The 27028-nt window shown below is 35.8% G+C and overlaps 1 protein-coding gene across 10 annotated transcripts in view; it reads right to left on the minus strand.

Annotated features, from left to right (window-relative positions):
• Positions 1–2269: 2269 nt before the first annotated feature.
• RALYL (RALY RNA binding protein like) overlaps positions 2270–27028 on the minus strand; it is a 415465-nt gene continuing 390706 nt past the window's right edge. For all 10 annotated transcript variants that reach the window (XM_083823402.1, XM_083823401.1, XM_083823399.1 and 7 more), the window contains 2 exons: positions 23883–24061; positions 2270–5504 (listed from right to left, as the gene is read on the minus strand). In XM_083823402.1, coding sequence (XP_083679528.1) covers positions 5487–5504; positions 23883–24061 — 197 coding nt within the window. In that variant the 3' untranslated portion in view covers positions 2270–5486. The remainder of the gene's footprint in view (positions 5505–23882; positions 24062–27028) is intronic.

Consider the following 27028-nt stretch of genomic DNA (forward strand, 5'->3'; position numbering starts at 1 on the left):
AATACACCATAGAGTGGTCAAGCAAAGCTTCTCATTACCTTAGCTGTTAAGTATACCTAGCTGGATAGTATTAGAAAGCTTTAAATGTAACCATTTGAAATACTTTTTCTTGGTTAGCTGGATTTATATGGGATGTTATGGGAACTAGTTTTTCTGATAAACATGATGTGATAATTGTGGGTTAATTCTGTTCACAGAAGTATGGAGCAGCAACCCTTCTTTGAGAGGTTAACCAAATACATACTATAGCAACCCGAAAATACGTATCGATGTAAAACATCAGTCCATTTTGTCTCTAATGAGTTAATAACCCCACCATCCAAAAAAACAATAACTGATTATTTGCTATAGCATTCTGTGATTTTTCTAAGCACTTTTCTTATCAGTTTTCCAGCAATGTTCCTTGTAATGGCTGTAAATGTTGTACGCATATGCCTTTACTTTCTCTCTCTCTCATCTCCATGCCCAAACATTTCACTGCCAAGAAATGCTCAGAGCAAAGGCACTAACTTGTCAAATTGTGCTGGGTTTACTTAGTGTACAGAATCTTTCCTGCAACTTTAGTCATATCCTTGGCTAGACTTTCTTTTCTCTAGGAATAGAAAATCCTTAGTCAGGTCTGTCCTTAGCTGATTCAAGATTGGCACTCACTGGCTAAATCAGACATCTTCTTGTGTAGTTTAGGTTGTCCCAATGTCTTTAGCTTCACCACATCCTTCCTCTTGTGTGGTAGCCTAGCTGTATAGAGATTTTATTTTATTTAATTTTTCCTGATCTGAGGCAGCTGGATCTGGGTGGGTGACTTTGGGGAGATCTTACTATGGAGAAATCCTACATGTTTATTTCAGGGATAATAAAAGCCTCAAGTTACGTTGATATGGAGCAAGGTTACTGTCTCAAAGGGAAGACGTTTTGTGAGAAGAAAATCTTTTCAACACTTTGCTTTAGAGCCATCCTGTAGAACTCTTAAAGAAGAGACAGGATTCCATTACCTTAATGGAAAACTCTAACCACTCCTCTAATAATTTTGCATTATTTTTATAGTGGTTTTCCGAACAAGTTCAAAACTAAGAAATATTTTTCTTTGTCCTTACAGTCACTGAGTCTCAGAATGGTTCTGTGTCCATAAAGTGGTAAAGTTGTTTGACTTATCCATCTAACATGGATTGATGCCCTAATTTCAGCAAGAATTGCCTTCATGCCCAGTATCATCCAATGCATAATTTAGGATTAACAGAGTTAATTTTCTTGATGATGTTAATTACATAAGATCTTGACAAACAAGTACAAAAAAAAAAATATTTTAGTTTATTATCTATTTTCCTCTCAAATCAGATATATTAGTGATTTAAATTTTCTAGATCACTAAGGATTTTTCTGAAAATATACATCAGAAATTTCTGGGAATGGAGGTATTCAGACTTCCTTTTCCACTATAAAGGAATTTGAAATTACTTTAATCAGCTACTATTTAATCTGAATTAGGAAATGGCCTAATGTTTTTTTTTCTGAATTAGGAAATGGCCCTGTACCCAATATAATAAGATTAAAATGTTTGTAAATTTTATGAAATTTGTGAAAAATCTGGCATAGTTGTAACAATAAGGATGACACATTTTCAAATGTGACAATTAAATATAATGTATAAATCATATGTATTTCTTGACAGTCTTGGTTCTCAACAATTCCAGTATCATTTAAAAAACTTTCTCATAGACTTCACAGATCAATTTTCTTTAGTTTGTGAATAACGGCACCTTGTGAATGAAATTATAAACAATAAATGTTTGAATACTGAACAGAAAAATATTAATAATTCTTTACATGTTTTTCATAAGTTATATTCATGCTGTTTTGATAATGCATGATTGCAAGATGAATAAAATGCATTCTTCATTTCTATAAATTCTGTGCAATTCCTGTGAAACTTACTGGACCTTGCTCTCCCCCTCCTTCCAGTCTCTCATCAAATCCTCTTTTCAGGAAGATTGTCACATTTCTTCTCAGACATTTTTTTAAGACAGGAATGGTCTTTAAGTTTTTTTAAACAGTTAAAATGGTAACAGCATTTACCACATTTTTCTCCTTCTATTTATTTAAGAATAATACTTGTTACTATGGATTTCTGTTTCTGTTATTACTGCTTGGAAAGTCTGTGAGGCACCATATTATCTCAGAACTTTAAATGGTATTTTTCCATGAGAGAAACATATTTTTCCTGGAAAGTTCCTTAGAGTCACAGTTCAGCAGAAGAAATTACAAAATTGAATTAATGCATAAATCAGAGAAAATATTTATTTACAGACATGTAAAAATTATGTTACAGCATTTTAAAGAAAACTGCAATGACACATTAATCTGCTCTACATGGGCAAACCCTGAATGTTTAAATTTTGACTTGCAGTGGTATTGACTAAAAACATGACTGCTTACAATATTGTAGTTATCTACATAGTTTAATTACAATGTTTTTTCAGAATGAAAAGTGGATCTACAGAGAAATCTAATAAGAACAGCAACAATATATGAGTTTACAAAAGTAAAAATATTTTTTATTGATTGATCCAAACTTTAAAGCTTTTTTAGTAAATATTTTCCATTCATGCAGCTGCACAGTCTTGAAACAAATATCTGAAATACACAGAGCATGTAGGTCTCTGTAAAAAATAAATTTATATAATTCAGGACTGCCCATAAAGCATTTTACATGACTGTTGACTAGCCAAGCTTCTTGAGAAGATCCTTTATGTTTCTTATTCTTCCATATTGCAAGTGATGAATAATATTTAACAAAACCAACCAAACAACAACAAAAAAGCAACAAAAACCAAAACCAACAAAACCAATGTAACGATGTACCATTCATGTATTAATGACAAACAACACTGAGCATACCGCATACATGACAAGAATAGAACTATCAAGCTCTGTTGAAGCTACCAGTATCCTTTGTGGTGATTTGAAGCAAACATGCCATTAAGAAACTTCGCTAGTAATAGACTGCCTGGCACAACAAGCTTCTGTGTTGCAAATGAAACAGTGCCTTATGATGATCTCATCAAAGGCTTCTTTTTGTGTTTGAAATATATTCTGAACTTAAACTGTGGTGTGAAAAAGGGTTGATATTAAGACTGTGAAATCATTTCTGTGAATATATACTCTAAGGATAATATTTGGAAAGATGTTTGTAAAAATCTAAGGGTGTTTTTTATAGATTATTAGATCACTTAGAATGGAGGTGGTAAACACATCTAACTGTTTCCCATATGTAATTATTAACACCACTATCAAAACTGATCTGCTTCTTGGATGACATTCTGTGTCTTTCAGAATCAGCCAGCACTTTACATAACTCAAATGGGCAAAAAGCCCATTCAGACGTTAAGATTTGGACTTATTTTAACTGTCAGCCAAAGAAGGAGATCCTGAGGTGACAATTTTTGTTGCATTTTTGCTGTTAAAAATGATCATAATCTATACTACGCAGAGAAATAGTGAAGAAAGTGGAGAAATATTTCACCTTTTGATTTGACCTAACATTTCACTTACACAGAAGTAATATCTTTTCTTTTTACTTCTCTGGGACTGTCACCCTTGGCATATTCTGAGTTTGCAATTGCTAATGTTCATGTGTAACTACTTATATTATTCTTTCCTTAATTAAATAGCTAGATACTACTCAGCTCTCTGGTAAACTCATGTAACTCTACAGACAATATACAAGCTAAAGATAAGATACACAAATATAAGTGAAAGTGGTATGTTACATAATCTAGTGAAGTAAATTCCCACTCATTTATAGATAATTTAATTCACATATGTGCTCTTCCAAATATTTTGAAGAATATCACTCCTTCTGTGATGATAGTTCCCATGCTGGAAACCTGACCAGAATCCTTGAGTTCCCACCTCCTCATAACCCCACTTTTTGGTGGTGAACCTAGCATCTCACAAACAGCTGTTTTTTTATAGAAATTGAAAGTTTGATCTATTATAGGATTTCTCTGGTACCTTTCTTTCTCTCTTTCCTTCTTTCCCTCTTTCTCTTTCTCTTTAAGCATATAGGGTGAGGCTAAGGTTCATCTGTGTGGTGTTGGATGAAACCAAACACCAGATACCCTGGCAAAGGATATCAGTCAGGGCTGATAAGCTCCAGACTGCCACACAACTGAGGTCTGAGCTTCATTTGACTGGGAAGGGTATTTACATAGCGTAAATATGTAAATGATGTCTCATCTCTCATCTTCCAAGATATCTCTCATTCTTAGAAGGCTGTTGCTATTAAATTATTTTTTCCTCCTTCAATTACTTTAAAGACATGTCTCTTTCTATAGGAGTATATCTCATCTAAGAATGTAAATAAATATCTCTTCCTCATTTCATGTCATCTGCAGCACTAAGGAAGCCTAGCTTTGGGATGGTGAACAAGTTGCTACTCAGAGAAGACCTTATACCCATATCATACATGCTATGATACCCTTAATATCTCAGTAATGCAAGAGAAATAATCCATCCATTCTGTTTGAAAGGAAATATTTATTCAGAAACTCTATGATGAGATTACCCCTACAACATCTGTAATAATTAATTATTCCAACTTCAGGCTTGTAGAAAGGTGTTAGGATTTTGAGAGTGGAAAGACTACTGCCAAAAAATAAAGCAACCAATAAAACAATCAGTAAGACAACTTAGGCTCTCAGGTATTGACAGCCTGTAAGGAATGTACCTGGCTAGACAGGAAATTGGCTTCCATGTAAACTTCTCATATGGTAACAAAAAAAATGCCTTTAAAGATTTGCAGATACAGCTGTAACAACTGCCTAGTGAGTGGCATCACAGAAAGCACTTATCTGATTAAAGGGATTAACAAGTGGATCCAATTTACAGTTTATCAAGGATTGCTCTCATATTTTGTCATTTTTACTTTTTATCAGCTATCTCTATTAGTAAACATGATTATTTTAAATGACAAATATAATAAATAAAATAATGGAAAATACCATACAATGTATTTAAGTGTGACACTAATTATAATGATCTTGTTTGAATTAAGCTGTAAACAAAGAAGTGCAATATCAACTGACTCTTAATATGGTAAAACATGCTAATCATAAAAATAGCTTTTAGAAATATACATTTGTATACAGTGTTTCTCACACCTGTTAAATATGTCCTTCATCTTATTATGATACAGTACATTGGCCTTTAAGACATCAAAATTAAAAAAATAATACCAATAATTAGCCAGAGAAAAACACATTTACAATCTAAACCATAAAAATCTGACAATTGTACAGCTTAGAACATATAAGAAATGGAATTTCTAATATTTTAACAGTAATGTCCTTTTTAATAAGTAAATTGCATTTTTGTACAAATTGAATCAAAGGTCTTGCTAGCCAGTAAGAAACCACGGTTCACAATTTTCTGTTGGGAAGTCAGAGTTTCTCTTCTCAGCTTTCAGGGGATTCACACATGGCATCTCATCACTTGATCTGTAGAAACTGAGAAATAAGAAAAGTTTGCTTTAGTATAAAGGCAGAGAATTTATTTCAGCAGATCCTCAAAAGGAAGCCAAGACTACAGGGAAAAAGATTTTTTTTTTTTTTTCCCACAAATCAGTCAAATATCAATATCCATCAGACTTTCACACCTTAAAACTTTGAGGGCTAAAGGGCAGATCGTGGACCCGCAGCAGTGGACAGCCAGGACTGTGCAGCAGTCGTACGTTAGACCACAAGGCCCAAAATAACCACAGTGAATCAAGTGAGAGCTGTTGAGGCTGAAGTAAGCTTCCCCTCAGTAATGCTATGTGAACAACTGTTGGATACTTTCTCTTTTAGCAGCAGAAAATATAAGAACGCTTCTTAGACACTTTGCAATGAAATATTTTATTCGCACAATAACCTTCAATCTAAATAAATTGCATGTAAGATTCTTTGCTCAGTCCCATTGCACTATTTATACATCTCATTCTGCACCGTTTACACTGAGTGTGTGCTTTCAGCAATGCTTATTGTTACCAGGTTGATGAGTCTTTCTTCAGCGGCTTTAACATTGTCTATTTTATTATTATTTCTGTGTACATGTTCTAGGCTTTAATTGCATATTCTTTGATTTCTTTTGTTGTTTTGCCAGGCACAGTGTGAAACAGCAAAAAATCCAGTGTCAACAATGCTTCTGAGGGTCACTCTTCCAGGAGAGGCCTGAGGCAGATCACATCTAAAAATCTCCGTCCTGCTATGGGACCCACGAATGCTACCAGCTTCAGCTGATAGTTCAGTGATTCCACAGGGAAACACCAGACATACCAGCACCACCTACCCACATGAAAACTGACAATGCTTCCCCAGTCACATCTGTTTGGAAAACTAACAGTAGAAAAAGTTAACAGGAATAGAGAGTATCTTTTTTTTTAAAGTGAAAAATTCAACATAAGGTTTTATTATTAATTATTATTATTATTATTATTATTATTATTATTATTATTATTTTACTTTTGACAGGAAAAAAAATCTTGTTGCCAATTTTTTTCCTCTTTTTTTTTTTTTTTTTTTCTGTAACACTTATATAATTTTCTATAACCGAAGCAAAACAGCTGACACAACCTGGTGAACCGCTGATAAAAATCGGAAAATTTTCCAGATATTCTTTGCAACCAATTTCCCCTTCCGCCACTGTGTTTTAAGTCTGCCTTTTTCTTCCCCAGAAAAAAAAAAGGGGATGATTTATGTTAAAAATTCAATTTACTGACAACCTAGTTTTCCAAAGAAAAAGGTTTCATCAGAAATATCTAGGTACCTTCGGGACTGGTCTTCTCTTTGAAGCAGTCAGCCACCAGATTTCCCCCTTGTTGTAAACACAGTGCCAGATTTCTGGTTGTACCCTTTCCAGGTAAACGGGATTAGGGTGAAAGCTCATATGAGAGATCCCAGAACTTTTTTCTTTCAGTTAAAATATTCTGAAACTATTATTCTCTACTTGTATAGAGAAAAATCTTGGTCTTCCTCTATTTTTAGCTGCTGATCCCTGGACAGACTAACTACATGAAAAAGATTTTTAAATGCTCTCCCTAAGTCTTCAAGAGGACTAATGGTTGTTAAGTAGCTATTCATCTTACAAGAAGTAAGAAGAAGCCTGTGGTTCTATTGTATATCCTATTAGCTCTAGAGAGAGTTCCTCTTTTCTCACTGTTTCGTCACCTATGCTTTGCTGTACCATTATGTTATTATAAAAAGCAATAATTTATATAAATAATAAATAAAAAATAAAAATAAATTTATATAAATACATAAATAATAAAAAGCAAGTAAGAAGAGAGACAGAGTTTCAAGTTATTTATCGGAGCTTTTTCCCTGCCATAAACCTTTCAAGCATTTATCTGTCACCAGCACTAAAAAGCTTCATTAGATTACTGTTATGAAGCGTTACTGCTAACCATCCGGATCCAAATCACCAATGCTGCTTTGCTGTCATTTAGAAACAATGATAAAAATTTACCAACCCCACCGGCCCAAAATCCCATGTTCTTGTTTCAATACATGGGCTGATTATTTGCCTCTTAAGGCAAATAATCTTAAAAACTGAGAAGAAACTTTACAATCTGAAACAGTCAAGCTTTTATTTTCCTTAGAATGACAGTAACCCAGTGCTATGATTAATCTAGTGCAATATAATACTAATTTTATTCTATTTCTTTCTTCTGAGTAGCATGCAATTTATCAGCTGGCTTTATGGTAGTGCTGATGACATTAAAAAAAACACATGATGATTAATATATTTTTTAATCTTTTCATTTCCTTCCCGTTACATATATATAAAACATCCTGACACAACAAGGATGAACTGAATTACATTTAAGCTAGCAATATGGCTTTCATTTGATGTAGTTCTAACAGAAAAAATACTTTAAAAAGCATGATTTGAACGTACTGCATTTAATGAATTGAATATCCCAACAGAACATGGAGTCCTGGCAGCTATAGACAATATCAGAGAAACAGTATATACTATCCTAATTGCCATCATAATCTCTGAAAAAAGCTGGAGATAGGTTATGGAATATTTATTAGTTCATTTTCCACCTGAAATTATTTCTGCTGTTTTCTTCCCCTGTATGGCTGGCTTTGTGAGCACGAGCTATTGAAAGCACTCTTCTTAGGCACAACACTGTATTTCAGACTTCCAGAAATTCTACTGTTACTGTTATTATAGTTCCAGTATTATCCTTCTAGCATTTTACCAGACACCAACTATACCATATTCAATTCATTTTAACTTTGCACTGCCACAATATATATAACATTGGAAAGCCAACATTAAATATTAAAACCTGATTAAATGTAAGTGCTCTTCTACTTAAGGGGACCCAAACTATAATCAATAAAAATAATGGAGTAAAAATTCAAATAAAATCAAATAAAATTCAGTAGAAATCTATAGAGTTTTTTATGTTGTCTTTTAAAGGTTTAACATTCTTATCACTTGCCTCCCCTCAAAGCCTAGATAGTTCCACTTTCTACATCTGTAGATCTTTAGGAATGCCCTGCAAGTTAATGACGTTTTTTGGGGGAGAGGCTAGCCATCAGACAACCTGCCAGGGGCCCACTCCCTCTAAGATATGTGCTTCGTAGTCATCAAGCACAATGCAATAGAATAGGTTGCACTCAGTATTTCTCCTAAAAGCATTTTACAAGAAAGTAAAATAAAAGTAAAAATAAAAGTATGTGTTAAAGACAACAAGGCACTATTTTTTTTTATTTTTATTTTGTTTAGAATTGGGTGAGCCACCCCCTGTCACCCCAGCCTCCCCAGACAGTCGGAAGCTGTAATGCTGACCACTGTTCTGTGGCCAAGCAGATGCTCTTGACTTTTCTAAATTCAGTCAGGTGGACTTCATTTCTCTGTGGGAGGTGTGACTTTTGATCTCTGCTAGCTGGACCCAAACAGAGCTCAGACTTTTTGTTGTTCTGGTTTATTTGTTCTTCCTTACAGTTCCGAAAATAAAAGGGTAAACAACAAGGGTATGTTCCTTGTTCCCTGTAAATCTCTAGTTTACTTCTAATAGAGTTTATTGGAAAAGTGTGCTGGACTTTCTTTCCCATGTTCATCTTGCATACCTAAATGTATAAGTATAAATCTTACTGAGAGTATAAATTCTGCATATGTCCTTGGGAAGGTGTATAAAGAATGCACCTTGACTAAATAACCCAAAAGATGTAAATGATTAACATCTTCCCTTGAAATACATTAAAAAAAAAATATTTAGAGAAATGTCCCACAGAATAGGGACATTACAGAATTTATTGTATGGTTTACCCCCCAATAATTACATGCAATAAGAGCACCCAACAAGTATATGCAAGATGTTCATCTGACAAAATGCATCTGTTTTTAAGCAATCGGCTGCTCTGAACAGCTTTCACTATAACATTAATCTTAGAAATTCCCAGAAAAATGCAGCTGAACAGTGGATGAATGGATGACTATACACATACACATGGGCTTGAAACCCAAAGCCTCAAGTATCCTTCCCCTTGCTATCCTAGTTTTTTCCTTGCCAGACAACCCAGTTCTCAAGACTAGACTTTTGAGTTAGTAGCTAGAAGGGAGACAGCTGCAGCTAATTCTGACTCCTGCTTGGTTTCAGGCAAAGCTTCATTTCTGCAGGCAAATAACTCAATGCCTGACACCTTCCCACGTTGCTGCTGGTGTCTGGCTAGGCTTCGACCGTGGGTTACATGACTGCTATACATTGCTTTTTGCAAAACATCTGCAAGCCCCATTGAAATGCAGCTTCTACACTGTCCTTTCACTTACAAGACCTGCCCTCATCCTAGCACTATCTCAGATTGCAACCATGGAGTAATTGCTTTGGTTGCGTCTGTTGCTCACTTCTATCCTGCTATCTGTACAAATAAGAATACTGAATCCAGAGCCAAAGATGCGACTAATATTTTCTTTAGAATGGCATAGTGTTTCATCTCTAATATATACATATATTTCTAATTATGAAATGTAACCGTCTGGACAACCAAAGAAGTGAAAAACTGAATCTTTGCAGAACAGATTTTTTTTTTTTTTCAACTCAAATCTTGGATAACCTATATTGTTCCAGATATTTCCCCCACATGAGAAAAATCAGGATGTATTAAACAATGCAGTAGTGCACATTGCCGTTTTATTTGCAGGATCTAACTCAAGACAATATCCTTCCTTTCTGTTAAGCAGGCAACTCACACTGAGTGCAATAAACTGTAATTTATGTTTTTAGGGTATCCTCAGGGCATGTCCTGCTATTGGAGTTTACATAGCATTCATCATCATGAATGGAAATTCACAAACAGCAAACAGGGCTTACCAAAGAAACTTGAATTTGTGTTACCTACCACATTGACTCCACAGCTGAGTTCATTTGAAATAACCCATGCACAGCTCTGTTCATTTGAAATAACCTGTGCATTTTATCCCTTGTTTTAAAGCATAAACTCTCTGATTAAGTAAAGAATTCATAGAATATCCTGAGTTGGAAGGGGCCCACAAGGATCATCAAGTCCGACTCCTGGGTCCACACAGAATCACCCGAAAATCATATCATGTGTCTGAGAGCATTGTTCAAATGCTTCTTTAACTCCATCAGGCTCGGTGCTGTGCCCACTGCCCTGGGGAGCCTGTCCCACTGCCCAACCACCCTCTGGGTGCAGAACCTTTCCCCAACACCCAGCCTGACCCTCCCCTGTCCCAGCCCCATGCCGTTCCCTCGGGTCCTGTCGCTGTCCCCAGAGAGCAGAGCTCAGTGCCTGCCCCTCCGCTCCCCTCGTGAGGGAGCTGCAGGCCGCCATGAGGCCTCCCCTCAGCCTGCTCTGCTCTGGGCTGCACAAACCAAGGAACCTCAGCCGCTCTTCATGTGCTTTCCTCTCTAGACCTCCCACCATCTTTGTAGCCCTCCTTTGGACATGGTCTAGTAGTTTTATGTACTTATACTGCAGCACCAAAACCTGCACGCAGTACTATGCAGAGCAGAGCTGGACAATCTCTTCCCTCAACCGGCTGGCAGTGCTGTGTCTGAGGCACCCCAGGTACGGTTGGCCCTTTGGGCTGCCAGGGCGCGTTGCTGACTCATATTCAACTTGCCATTGATCAAAACCAGAATCATAGAATATCCTGAGTTATACAGGTGATTTAGTATAATGACTCTGTATGAAACATAAATGCTCAGTTTAGTAGATGTTAGTAGATATGAATATGTATCATGGGTTTGCTAGTGTCATTTGTAAGACTATGCAAAACCAGACAGACAAAATTATGGCACTAAACCAAAACTTTTTATAATGAGCTAGTGATAGAATAGTCACTGCATATAAAAATGGATGGAATTACAATTCGGTTAATATCAATAAAGAATAATTAAATGAAACAGTTGCACCTTCTTTAAATCTTCCTTCAAATGATGAAAACTAATCATTATCTTTTGTACTCTGTCAATCATACTTTAATTACTGAAAACACTACAGAATCATTTTTCTGCTCAGTGAACAGTTTAATTGCTTTGAAGTGTTAGTACTTATGCGAGTACATGTGAGAAAGGCTGTTTTACTCAGCAATGAAAACAAACTCCCATCCTTTGTATTGAAATGCTCTATTTCACTTGCTTGCCCTAGAAAAGTCATCAGGAAGAATGAGAAGCCCTATCAAATACTCATTTTTCCCTGGACCAATATATCTTTTATTTCTCAGAGCTCTGTGTGGGCAGATTTGTGATAAATATGGTTGAATTTAGTGGTGGAGACAAGATCTAATATTTTGAGAGTGCCAATGAGGACATGCTGCAGTTTTGATGATGGCCAGATGTGAGGCTGAAGGAAGGAGGAAAAAACCTGTCCACCTTAGTTCACTCTGTGAGTTTGCCTCATGCTCCACTGTTTTTTTTCCTTTTCTTTTTCTTTTTTTTTTTTCCTTTTTTCTTTCAGCCATTTTCCTCTACAGGGTCCCTTTTAGGAGAAGACACAGGGACCAGCAGTATAGTTTCTGGTGACAGTAGGAGGGGTCTGAAGCTGGGGGAATTGGACCTTCTGCAGAGCCTGGGGTAGGCTGCAGGGTTGCCAAGGAGGGGAAGGTAGAAAAGATGGAAAGGTGGGATGTGGTGCATTTACAGACCTTGCTGCCCAAAAGTCTTTACCCAGAACACACTCACAAGGCTTCCCCAATGCTGAGTCCTTCCTGCTGAAACCATGCTCCCACTGATGCACGCTCCCTTTCATGTTCTCTCTTGGTTGGTGTAAAGCAAGAGTGGGAAAAGCATGAAAACCAGACCAAATGCAGTAAGTTCTCATTTATGGCATCCACAGAATTCCCTCAGCTTTCACCAGTGTGCCTTGAGAGCAATTCAATATATTCATGTGGTCTGGTGACAAATATAGCAAAGGGAAAATGTCCCACTTTCCTTTGAATATGAGGGGATATTCGTATCAAATTCCCAGAGATATGACTCAAGACTGCTAGGTGTTTTCTGCTTCTTGAGAGTGGGTCAGTTCCATGAGAAACAATTCTAAATGAGTCCTAGTAGGATGCATGGTAAGCTTTGGTCTTGGTCTTGCTAAATACTACAGAAACATGGTTTTAGGATGTGGAGTGCTGTCAAAAAGTTATAGAATAAAATTCCTACTAATTTAGCCTCTGATTGATATGAGGAGCAGGGATTTTCCCGTGTGATGTGGTGATTCAATTAACATTAATGCCAAAGGCAGTAGTTCCCATTTTACCAATGCCAAGGTGCAGGTTTGAATACACAGTTTAGTGTATAAAGGAACTATTAAAACTTGTACCCTGAGAACACTCACTATATCTACACTTTATGTAGTATTTCTTTTTAATACGTGCATGTAAGAGCTTATGAAATACTAGAACTACCTTAAGCCAATTACACAGAAATAACTTCCAAACTTTCCCAGTATAGCCAAATTAGATTTTAGACAGGTGTCAAAGAACAAAGTGCACCCATGTGGGAAAAAAGAAATTGTAAGCAATGATGGTAATGAGTTCAAGAATGCCCTATCCAATCAACAGCAGATTTTTCAGTTATTTGAGGCAGAGGTTTTAGTCAACAGAGAGAGCAAGTGGAGAGAGGTAAAAAACAAATTAATAGAGAAGGAACAGGGAGTAGAGCTCACTGGAGGAAGGAGCTGAAACCATTTAGCATGAGATGTCAAAGGTACCACAAAACCTCGGAGAAAAATGTAGGAAGGAGGAGACGAATGAGGCTAATGATGACACCCAACAGATAAATAAAAAGTGACAATAGTGTACTGAATTAAGACAATCAAATAAACATACAGGATGTAGGGTTACCTGCAAAACACTATTACCTGCAGAAAACCTGGTTTGGGAATGTGGTCTACATGGAAATGACAATAAAACCTGGTCATATTTTAAACAGCTTTTGCTTGACATTTTCCTGCATAACACTTATTTAAATGTGAAGTGTGTAGGAGTGCATAACATTTTTGTTTTGTGAGGGTTTCAAGAGAAGTGCCTTTAAAAGTAAAAATTACAAAACAAAATAGTGGACTATGGTTATTTTATAGTCTGCAAATGGTGCGTAATCATCTAATAGCTGAGAAAGGATCAGCATAACCCTGCAAAGAAGAAGCAGAAGAGAATTTAGCCTTTTGATTCTCTGTTTATTGGGCCAGAACACAACTTACTCATTCTGAAAGAGATTATAAAATTGTATTGTACTTTTAGTAATGAATAGCAACAACAAATTCAGATACACGTATCAGCATAACAGGCTGGCTAAGATGGCATTTGATTAACTTCCAAATCTTCATTTTGGCAGACTGAGCTTGTTTTATTCCTCACTGGTTACTTTTTTCTTGAAACGGCAATTACAGTCCTATCACCTTCTAAATAATTTCCCTTTTCTGAGGTCCATAAATACCTATGTACAGATAAATTCAAACTGCCTTTCATGTTTTTGATATTAATCATGCAGAAAATCTTCTTAGTAACATATTTATATTTTCTCAAAAAAACAGAGACCTTTTGGAATAATTGGGTCACTAACTGCAGTGGCTCTGTAATTTGTGTTGAAAAAAATAAAAACATTTAAAGTTTGTGTCTTTTTATATGGAAAAATAAAAATCTTTTGGCTTTTCAGTGCTTACCCCGGTTTACTTGCATAAAATCTCACTTTGGCTTGCAGATGAGGTTCGATAGAAAAATGTTTCCTCTGAGGGTTTTTCATTCAGCATTCCTGAGGCTCAAGCATACTGATAAAGCCTGTGAAATGAGTGTTTTCTAGGGGAACTAAAGCTATTTACTTTCAAAGACTGACACACCAGGAAAGAAATGTGTGATTCATGACAATTGTTCACTTTCAGTTATATCTAAGAATTTGAGTTTTATGCTGATAGACTCAAATCCATAACCAAACACAGATCCAATGGCTGGCTTGAGTCCTTGTGGAGGATTTCAATGTGCTAGTGAGAACCTGGAAAACATTAGTGTTCCTTTCCCTATCTCTCACCACTTTCCCACTGTGCCTTGTACTGCTGTTGTGATATTCATGCTAGATCACGATTTGGATGCATGTTCTGCCTACACAGGTCTGGGGAACGTTGGTCAAGAGTGACCCAAAACCAACAAAATACCTCTCACAAGTTGCCAGCATTACATTGGTAAAAGTAGTCAGGGGTGGAAACTGAAATCAGTGTTCATATTTAAAGTGAGTTACTTAAATTAAAAATGGTGTTTCTATACAAGCCTCAAGTGATCTTTTTTAACTAGCCAGTCCCACCCTCCCCTGAAAGGGGATCTAGGTTTGCTTCTGGAAGGCTGTCCTGGTTTCCATACTGCACTTAAATACTGACTCTATGCTGTTGTGAATTTTAGGTTATCTATGCAATTTCTGTGGAGATAATTCTGATTTACTTAAATAGAATAAACACAATCAGACCACTAGTAATAAATATTAAGGTCAATTAATTTATATCAGAGAGGAATTCAGCTCATTTAGGCAAGTATTTTGTTTATGTGTGAGATAATTTTTGTCCTGGTCTGACAGCATTATTTGTCTCTGAAACAATTCACAGATTATTATTATTATTAATATTTGGAAATAAGTGGAGGTAAAACATTTGGTTTTGACAGTTGAAGCTGACTCGTTAAAATTAAATATTTTGATGTCCTAAAACCAGCAAGTACTGTAACTAACTTATTTTTACCTAAAAGCTTAAGATAAAGATAAAGCCTTGCCAAAAACAAAACAAAACAAACAAAAAATTAAAAAAATCAGAAAAACAAAGAATCAAAAAAACACAAAAAACACACATCCCAAACCTAAAACAAACAAACAAAAACAAACAATAAAACAAACTAAAATAAAATGAACACAAAATATGAACAATAATTATCTGATAATGGATAAATCTACTGTCAGTCAATGCACTGGGTCAGTGAGCAGCAGAGTCCACTTCCCCCAAAATATAGAAAGCATATGAGCTGCCTCTTCAAAACACCAGTCCACAGGAAGCTGGCACATGAGCTTAGTGGTGCAGCAATAACAAAATTATTTTACATATCGAATGTATTGTCAAGATGTAACACATGCTTGTGTTTCCAAATAGACATATTGCCCAACTTCTGGGAAGCTGTAAATACCAGCCAGTGCTCTGCATTGAGAGGCTTTTCAGCTTACTTTGAGTTTTGAGTTTACTTAGTACTTTTGAGTTTTCTGAGCTTTTGAGTTTACTTAGGACTAGTCTAGCACAACATTGAGCTTTAACCAGCCATTGCTTCCGTTTGCCTAGGGTAGGCTAAATACCACAATTCTGTGACCAGTTCTTACAATGTTTTTGAGGGAGTAAAGCAAACAAAACCCCCTTGATTTAATATTTATTAATAATAAATAAGAATAAATATTTATTTATTGTCTCAGATTTGGTGCACCCTATTTAAACAAACTGCTGCACATAAATGCACTTCAGTGGGTTGGATAGTATGTTGAACACCACATGCAAGATTTCTTGCTCTTGCTGTATGTTCCCTGAAAGCTGCTTGCAGGGTTTATTAATGTTCACTCTGATGGACCTGAAGGGACCGGTCTGCAATTACCTTGCATACCTCAAAAAGAGAGGTTGTGCTAATAATTTTTAGCAGAAAATGCTGGAACATAAATGATTGAAACTTCACTCACATTGGGACTGATACCAGGGTGCAATGGAAAAGTAAAGCAAATTCATTGAGGAAATTGAAATTGAGAAATAAAATCTGCAATTTTCTTGACTGGAAAGCATATAGTCTTTATTAGTTTATAGTATATCTTTGGGGAATGTTTCTTTCCCACTTTTTCACTGTATGGCTGAAGGCACGCGTTGATCTGACCTCAGAAAGAGGGTCTGAGTCTACATGTACATTCTGTCTGCTGAACCACACTGGCACAGTGGTAAAGCGAGAATGGGACCCAAACTTCTTGATTCCCCATCTTTTCGTTTAAAAAGAGATAAACAGAAGAAACAACTTTGCTTTCAAGCTGTTTTGCATCAACACTGTAAGATTCTAATGGCTGCAATTAAATTATTTGCATTAGAAATGTTTTAAAAATTTTTTTTTTTTTAATTTTAATTGAGAACTAAATAATATAGAGGAAATGCAGAGGAATAGATATGAAAGATGAGGAAATTATTTTGCTCATTCATTTTACAAATATGCAATTACAGGCTGGAAATTCTAGTAGAAAGAGACACAAAGTGTGTTATAACAGTGTTTGCATTCTCTGTGGCTTCCCAAGTGATATCTAGGGGATATGATGTAAATAATAATTAAAAAAAAAAATTACATAGTCATTCAGGAGCTACCTGAACCGTTCAGGTTAAAACCCTGAACACCACTTAGGTAGTCTTCCTCTGAGAAATCTACTGCTAGGAAAAATGGGAAGGAGGAGCTGGTGGCAAGGCCTTTCCAATGACTCACTCATACAACAGTGCATGAACAACAAACAAGTCTACTGTGATATTGCATATATTAAATGTAACAAAAGGGCATGTCAGGAAGTTTCTTACAATTTTTGATTTCATGACATGCTTTTATTACTTTCTCCATTTTTTCAGTCACAGGTTATTAGATTTACTGCAGCTTTGGAAGGTACAACACATTAGTATCTGTCAGGTATGCTGCCCCTAATGACTTTCTTAGCTTGCTCAAGTACAAACATCTTACATCGATATTTATCAAGTGAATACAATCTTTTACCTATTCATTTGTCTCAGGAATGAAGAACTTTGTTTCCCCTGATACTGAAAGCAAGCTTTCAATGAAGTCCAATATGTTCAGTGCACCAAAAAAAATAAATTTTCTTGGTGTCAATAACATTTAAAGTAATCTAAATAAGATTTTTGGCATGATCTTGCTTCAGCCATTAACATTATTTAGAATTTTAATCTTTTTTTTTTTTTCCTAAGTAGTACTTTATATAATTGCATTCATCATGTTGCTTATTGCTAGAAAAGCCATTGATCTTTTTGACATGCTTAATCAGCCTAATTCTACTGATAACAGAATAACAGAAGACTAAGTCTGGCCTGCTCTGATGCTATTGACAAAAAACAAACAAACAAACAAACAAACAAAAAACAGGAAATGAAAAATCCAATTTGATTACAATAATAAATTAAATACTATCAACCCTTTCAAATAATCATGTATTTGGTCAACCTTGTTATTCAAGATATGCAGAATAGGATCTAAACTACATTATCGGTCAAAGTTTTATTCCTTTTCTGTAGATCTTATTCGACTGCTGAATATTTTCAAGAATTCTCATGTTAAGCAATGGAATTAAAGGAAGCTTCACTGTTTCAAACAGATTTGCTACTAAATTACTTTATTTTCCTTTAACTACTTTTAGGAGGGAAAATGTTTTTGAAGAGGTTTAGCCAAAGTACTAGTTGCTTCCATAGATTTAAATGGATTTTGCATCAATTCCCATAAGAAATGTGACTATTATTATATCACAACATTTTCATTTTTTGCATAATGAAACTCAGTACAGCAAGAGGATTATCCTGATTTTTATTTTTTTTCCAATGGCTGTTTCTAATATTTATGTTTGAAACATGATTCTCTATCAGACTATTGAAACAAATTTTATATAGATTGAAAACATGAAGTGCGTAGGTGGGAAAAAGGACAGGAATAAGAAATGGAATGTCTTTGAGAAGCAAATGTAACTGAAGTATAGTTACTAGAAAGGGAACTATAATTGATGTTGAAATAATGGCAGTAAATCTGCATTGTGACCAGAAGTGGGCTCTGTACATTTTGTTTCTGATATAATTTAATGTAAATGCCTCTCGAGACTTCTTATTAACGATGACTCATTAATGTGGAACTCCAATCTAATGCTTGTGTAGCTTCATAATCTTTAATGTTACCACACCAGCATAAAATCATGATGTTGCAAATATGAATATATCCTTCAAATTCCAGTCAAGTACTTACCAGAGTCTGCTCTGAATTATGACACCATAAATCTACTGTATTTGAAATCAGTGGAATCATGTGGGTCCACCAGAAAATGCTGTTTGCTCTGCTGAATGCTTAACTTCTGAACCACCACTGTACAATTATTATTATAGTTATTTATTATGAAAGGCTGACAGTTTGATAGAAACTATTCTTCTTTGGAAATGTAATATAAATATGAGTGCTTGTGTATTATTAATTCCAATTAATTGGTTTGTTGGTATTTTATTAAGCATTAGCTGGAAGTGATTTTTTTTTCCCCCAAATCTACAATACTTCAGGCTTTCAGCTGATTAATCAGATGCCACCTTTATTATTTACAAAGGTATTGGGGTAATAAGTTATAGTTTATTTTGAGCCAGTGGTTCCCTGATGATTTATTAGTGCCATTTGAAACAAGTTCAGAGCAGTTATACGAAATGCTCTGGGCCAGCTGCTAATTCGGCAGACTAAGGAAACCACCATGCAAGCTAATTCATGCTTTTCCCACATGCTGTCCATCATGCCATATACTGCTAAAGTTAATTGTAGTGAGGAAAAGGAACTTGTTTTATGGGTGCTGAGGCCAGCTGCTCCTCAAATATCAAAATGGGTGTTGGACTATGCTGCAGTAGTGACATTTCTGCTCTATTCTGTCCAACCACAGGAATAAGAAGAGGTTACTGGTTTTCCTTCCCACCCTTTACAATTAAAAGCTGTGCTAGGCACCTAAAAACTGCTTGATATCATTGATGATTTGTATTCCCATGATTCATTGCCTATTTGTGATCTATGTGTGAGGGGATTTTTGGAAATGTGAAGATTCTTTTTCTTTAAGGCAAGACTGGAAACTACAAATATGTCTTGCTTTCTTCACAGGGCTGTTGAGGAAAAGTTTAGCTTAAAAGCACTAAGAAAGGATGTGTTCTTACTAGAAAGGGAAACAAAGATTTTTAATTTACAGCAACTAGAAGCTGTTTGACTTAGGGAGAGGAGTATACAGCTTGATGCACAGGTCTGGTAAAATCTTGGATAAACAATTACTTGTTTTTTGTCTAAAAGAAGCAAAGGAAACAGATATGAAATTTCCATTGACTCCAGTTATCTCTGATGGCTAGTTAAGTGACATGAATTGTAAAGTAACCTCAGGATCTACATTCCTAGTTAGTGATTATTTTATATATATGAAGCTGCAATGTATTATTGCATGCCCTTGTGCAAGAGGCAATGGAATGTCAACATGCAAGAGCATGTGGGTGAAAAGCATATTACGGTCTTTCACTGAGCAGTTTGAAGTACACTCTTTGACTCTATCAATTTCTGGCAGCCTACCTATAGATAGCTGGGTCATGTATCTGAAATCACCATTTAAAAAACTCTTTAGTATGTTAATGTAGCAAAAGTAATGGGAATTATTTTAAAAAGATCCTCAAGCTGGAGTGTCTGCAGCTTTGGAGACACTTACTGAGACATATTTGTGGGCAAAGAGTTGATACAATAGGAACTTTCCCAAGAAGTGCTGTTTGATGACTATAGAAGGTACTCAAACAAGGCACGTCTTGAGTTAGAATTCAGATGGGCAATCAAGTTATTGTGGCATAACAAATTTTCACACTTCAGCTGAGCCATAACAACTGTTTTGGAGTGTGTCTTTAGTCCATAGAAAATGATAATTCAGGGATGAACAACATTCTGATCTGAATGCCGGATGAGAAAGTTGTACAGTTGTTGAACATGTTGTGTTTTATGTGTGTAGTGAGGCAGGCAAATTAAGAGGCTAAAGCCTCCTTAAATCCTTGCCAGACTTAACTCAGACTGCAGGCTAAACTACTTCACATTTCTTTACAGTTGGTCTAGGCTGAAAGCAGGTATGAAGACAGCTGCCATCACTCAGTTAATATGCAGTAACCTGTTCCTTCAAATAGACTTAGTGTGAATTTAGAGAATGGATCCTACCACGTAAACCCACAGGATACATCCTGTCAGAGTGCTAGTCACTTTCTTTGCGAGTGAAAATTAGAAGTTGGGAAAGAAATATACTTTTGAGTCCTCTGGCCCAAAGATGCCGACCCACACACACACATTCAGAGATTCCAGTCTGGCAGCATCTGAACTCTAGTGGTGGGATAGTCCTTCTTGAACTTGCTTTTGCTGACAGCCTTAGGGCTGTTCTCAGGGAAATATACAAAGGAGTAATGTGTTTGGCAAAAGGAGTCCTGCTGTAGGATATTGGCAAATGGTTTGGTAGGAGATTCTCAGCTAAATAAATTTGCACCATAGAAAAAAAAAAACTAATTTAAGTAAAGTTGCTCTCTTCCTCTAATAACATTTCTGAGACTAGTGGACTCATAATTGATTTTTGATGCTGAACTGAGTTCAGAACACTAGCTATGCCCATTACAAATGTTTTTATATTTGCTTTGCTGGTCTTAATGCAGAAAGAAGAGTTTTTTTTCATCATCATCCTAAATCCCTTTAGCTTTATATTTGGGAAAGATATATTTCATTAAAAATGCCCTTTGGAAGAGTATTTCTTATTCTGAATCTAAGGTTATGTTTTCACACATGGAAAGTTTGTCCTATTTGTTTCACATTTAACATTTTTCATGCTATAAAAAACTTCTTTCTTCTCAAATAAATTGCAACTGGCTCCATTCCAAAAAGACACATTTTCTATTAGTCAGCTCTTCTGTATTCCTAAACAACTTAGTTTTCATGAAACAGGAGAAAAACATCTGTTAGGACTTCATGTTTTGTAACAAGCCTATCTATCTGCTTTACTTCTTACAAAACAGAGAATATTGCCAGATAAAAAGGCCCAGAAAATTTTCAAGCAGAGTGAAGTCCCACATTTTCTTACTGGTTATTCACTATATATTATAATATATATATATATATATTTGATAGCTTTCTTACTGAATTTCTGGTTATTCATCTATCAATGATTGGAGTGGAAAGTAAAAGTTCTAGGAACTGGCCATTAGATCTACATAAGTATATGTAAGTCTACTGGAAAACATGTTAAATTACAATGTACATCATAACCTACCAGCTTCATATTATAACAATATTGGTAAATACTGCCAAGTATCTGGGTAAAAACTATAGGGGAAATGCACAGTTCAGTTTATAGTTATGCATCCATACAAAACACCCATTGCCTGAGATTTCTTTGAAGTAATTCTCCATAGAGTAGTTTTTTTATCCCATCAATAACATTTATTTATTCACTGATCTTCCTAGACTTAAAAAAAAAAAAAAAAAAAAAAAAAAGATAATGTTATTATCCCATCTTAGCAGGAAGAAAAACTAATGCGAAGTGGCCTCTTCCAAAGCTTAAGGAAAATGGCAAAGGAACATGAAAAGCACAAGGACTTCATATCAATGGCAATCTGGATTCTAAGTTTTGAAGTGTGCAATGCTGACTCTTCTCAGCTATATGTCCTGGTGTTGGGATGGTGGAAGATGAGGCTGCTTGGCTGCTGCCGCCCTGGCACTGGAATGGGCTGCACCTGACTGAGATGATGCACATAAACCCTCTTCCCTGGCCTTTCCTTTCTACCACTGTACCAGGGCTGGGGGGACAACATTCATGAATGCTAAGGCACAAAATGAAGGATGCTACTCTCCATATACAGCCAGCCAACTCCACCACACTCAGTGCCATTAAAGGACTAAGTAACAGCATACAGAGAAAGTAGAGCTCTTTCCCTCCTTGCCTTAGATATGTGTTTCAGACCTCTGAGATGGCTTTGGGGCAACATGTTGCATTTCCACTAATGCCAGAATGTAAAGCAGGGAAAGGCTTTTAAACTTGGAAGAAGCAGTTTGCAAGCGTGGCTATGCCAATTCCAGACTTCACTGCTAAAGAAGTCTTCCTGTGCTTTTGCTTTTTAGAAACTTTTCTGCCTAAGCCTGTGCTAGATGAATAATTTCTTCTGCATCATGCTTCATTATATACTGTAGATATATGCTAAATATGCTATACTCACAGAGTGAAATAACAGCACTGAACCATCAGAGGCTAATATACTGTACATTATCTTCCCTATTTATTTGTCTGCAGTAGGGAGTCTGACACAATTAATGAAAAACATACCAGTCTTCCTTAGCTGTGGTCACTCAACTGTTCATGTCACTTTAGCTGATCAGATATTAATCATGGTGGGATGTTATATTTACAACTATTTATTCATTATAAAATTTCTACTTCCTACAAATTCAGAATGGCAACTGCTTACAGAGGCCCCTAATACTTGTAGCGTATAACCTGTTCCTTTGAGAAGAAGTGATAATATCATCTATTCTTCATTGCACATTAAAAGATGAGGAGATTCATATTGGTTTAGTTTCTCCTTGGAATAATGATATTCAAGAGTCATACAATCAAGAGGGTCCTGTATTGGCTAAAGGAACACAAACACTCAAATTAGTGGTAGGTTTAAATTGTGTTTGTAGTAAGCGGTACAAAATGCTGGTTATTTACTTGCATTCTTACTCCACAATTGGTGTTGGTTCAGCTGGGCCCCTTGCTGACTGGCTCCTTTCAGCATCGCTGAATTATTATTATTATTTTTTTTTTTTTTATTGTAGACATGATAAAATGTGCGTTAAAATTCAATCAGCGAAAGTGACATTGAGTAACAGAAGTGATTTCTGCTCAAAGCAGAAGAATGTGAAAGCGTAGAAGAGAGTGAGATAGAAAATGCAGTGTTTTGGAGTCCTGGTATCTAAAACAATGTGACCGATCTGTTCTTGTTTGTAATGTAGAAAAAATTATAAATCTGACTTTTAAATGTTTCTTTAGAACTTAGAAGTTTAACATCATGATGGGCATTTCATGATGTTACTCAAATGTAGGTTCATGCTGGAAACTCTTCAGCCAGACATTTATTAGGGCAAAATCCTTCCATAAAAAATATCTGTAGTTGTCAGTGCAGCCTGCAGTAGATACACATACAGGACAGAGACTGGGGATTATTGAAGACCACATAGTTATTAATGAGAAAGTTCTCTGTTCTAGAATCTTATTTTGAAATGCTCCAGTTAAAAGCAAGCCAATGCAAAACAGAACAATACCCATGCTTTCCTTTCTCATCTACATTTCATTAAATGTGCAATCATAAATTAAAATAAAATTTTAAAAAAGTACATTTAATTTCCTTTCTTAAATCACCAAGTGTAGCAAAATATATTTTTCCTGTTTATCCTCAGAGGTTCCCTTGCTTAACAGATACTGCAGTGTATGAAGAATGTAGGGCTAGGTACTTGTTACAGAATATCACACTGCTGCTGTGACCTTTTTTGTTAACCAAGATCCTTGGTTCTCTGTTGTTACGTGTAGCAACTGTATAGACAGACATGGCATGGTTTTTCCTTACCAGCTCATTGCTGCCATCCTCATCAAAATCCTCCTCTATCCCATCAGTCATCTCTTCTCCATCCCCATCTGCATCTGGCCCTCCTTCAATAGGCTCTTCTGTAGAGTTATCTGCATTCTCTGATATGCATTCCTCTTGAATCAAATCAGCATTATCTTCCATTTGTTTCTTTTGAGCTTCTGTAAGGAAAACATACTCTATAGAGATTCAGTAACCTTCCCTATTGGTGGCAAAGAAAAGTGCTCTGAGAAAGAAACCTAAGTTTCCCATCTCCAGATGAGCGAGGTTTGTTAAAATCAATATGTCAATATCTATCAGGCAAATATGATAAAAACCCTTGTTTTAAAAAATTAATGCATACATCAGCCAAAGTACCAACATGCTCATTCATCCCATGCAGTGGATGAAGGTTTGCTTTACCAATAGATACAGCTTTTTGATTTTCTGGACTCTGCTTTGTCTTGGGAATCCAGTTGGCATAATCACCTTTTATTTATTTATCTGCAGCCAATGAGAAGTACACAGATCTCTGTGCCCTGAGAAATGAATGGCTGTTAATTGCCAATAAGTAAACAAGGATTTGCAGAGACAGACTGGTTCCTAGAATGGCTGGAGGGATCACAGTCTTATTCCTATGCACATCAGGAGTTCAGATGAAAAGGTTAATATACTCAGAATGAACACGGGCCAGAGAATTAATTGCAAGTAGCTGGATTACCAACGTCTTTTCAGTCTGATGATGACAATACCCATCAATGATCAAATTTCTAGAACAGCAGCACTATTTTTTTCTTTATGAGATTTGACTGTTCTATAACTCTAGCTAGTGTATCACCTATCTCTTGTGGGACAACCAATGAATCTGCAGATTGCTTATGAAGCTCTATATCTTTCAGCTCCATGAATATATTATTATTTTATTTTAAATTATTACCTGCAACGTACAATATTCAAATCTCCTCACATTTTTCTGGATCATAGTCTTAAGCCTTAATTTGTTTTTCTTCTACCTCTGCACATTTATTTTACAACTTACTTTTATCTCCTCAGTCTTTGTTAATCTCCAATCCCTCATTTTCAAATTCATTTACTGAAGATACAGAATAATGAAGAATTTATCCCTTCATCACATACCTTCTACAAAAGGATTGTTGTAAATAAAGAATAAGAAGTCATCTTAGATAACTGTTTTGAGAATAGAGTGGTCATACATATCAGTAGACGATTCATCCCGGAGTCTTACCTTCTATGGTGCTATGTATACAATACTGTGGTAGCTGCCTTATTGCAGAAGGAAATGTGGGTTCAGTCAGCTACATCTACTACGTCTTTCCCCATCATGGTCTGAGATTAATCTGGCTGTGGTAGTGACAACTGAATCAATTTTAGTCAAGGGCTTCAAAAAGGGTTACTGAAATTGTGGACTTTATACATTTTAATGGAAAAACTTTTAGGGGACAACTGCTAAAAAATTTGGTCACTCTAATCATCTGAATAAGAATATAGACTGGGGTCTTCAGAGGAGACTAAAATACCAGCTCAGCATCTAACTCTTTTGTGCTCTTCTGAGAAACTAAATTTAAGATTTTACTTTTCAGCACCCACTTTTAAAAATCTTAATCTCTGATATTACAGGGAGAATATTCACCTCTAACAATTTTGTCATGTCAAAACAGTTTCTTATCCTTGGCTTTCTGATTGAGAATTTTACAAACAAAGGAGCTATTCCTACAGATTCCCTGTGTAAAGGATTGATTTTCAGATTCCTTACATATTTGTTGTCAGTAAACTTTGACTACACAGATTTTCTTGTTTAAAGTGTTAACATAGTTTTTATTTTTTTCCTCACCAGTGTCAAATGAGCAATATTTTAATTTCTCTTTTCTATATTCATGCTATTGAAATTTTCAGGGATTGACAGTAATAAAAGACAGAACATCTACCATTACTATATAGAGATGCAGACATAAAACAGTGACTGAAGTATGCAATGAGATTGTTCAGTGTGCCTATTTAACCTGTCACATTCCTCCAGGTGTCTAACTTCTAAAATTAACAATTACTCTTCTTGCAAGTGATGCAAGCTTAAAACAAACAAACAAACAAATCAAAAAACAGTACAAGATGATGGCTTGATTTTTTTTCGTTTGTGTGTTTCTCTTAACTAGACACAGGTCCTCTCTGATCCCAGGCTTAGTGAGGCCATACCTTCTGGCACAGAAAAGTAAGAAATAAAATTGCCAAACCATAGAGAAGGAAAAAAAATAATCTCACATCTGATGCTGTAAATGAAATTGTTCAGCTACTGATGCAGCTTTATCTTACACAAAGCTTTTAGCCGAAGAAACAATCATCTGTGGACTCATCCCACAGGCTACATGGCTCTCTTTGTCAGCTCAGGAGACTTAAATGGGGATCGTGGTATCTCTGATGTGTTTTTCCTCCTCATCCCCCTCCATCCCCCTCCTGAGATGCAAGGAACATGGGGGACAGCTTTTGCACCTGATGTTTTAAAACATCAACAATTTGAAAACAGCTTTTAATTTCTGAGGAGATTATTCATTGCTTGTCTTCAGAAGGCATAAGAGTATGATTCAATACAAATCAATGTTTTCCTCTTTCAGATGATTTCTATTTAAATGAGTTCACTATAGTCCTTTAGCAAAAGTGAAAATTGGATATCAAAGTACAATGACATGCAGGTTGTTTTGCATAGTAATGGGTTTTATAAAAAAGCTCTCTGAAGTAGTGATCCGCCATCTCAGAGCATTTCAGTGCGTAAGTGATTCAGTGTATTGCCTCGCAATCACAACTTCACTGATTACACCAACTTTTATATAACTTGCATAAAATACAAAATAGAATTTAATGAATACATATTGTGTACAGTTCTCCTAAAAGAGGTAATCAGGCTCTAGACTGATGGTTTACCTTAGACTTTGAAAAAAGCACTCGACATATTTTGTGGGGTAAAATATAACAGCTGAGACATTGGTCCTTGTCTGTCAACTTGGAAAATGATCATAAATAAAAGGTAAGGTTTTTAAGATCTGTTTTTGTTGCTGTAGGGTGTTTGTTTTTTTTTTTTTTCCAAATTGTTAACCACAAAATATTTCTCTGTAATATCCCACCCTTGGCAATCTATT

This window comes from Anser anser (assembly GCF_964211835.1).
Source record: "Anser anser genome assembly, chromosome: 2".
NCBI lineage: Eukaryota > Metazoa > Chordata > Aves > Anseriformes > Anatidae > Anser > Anser anser.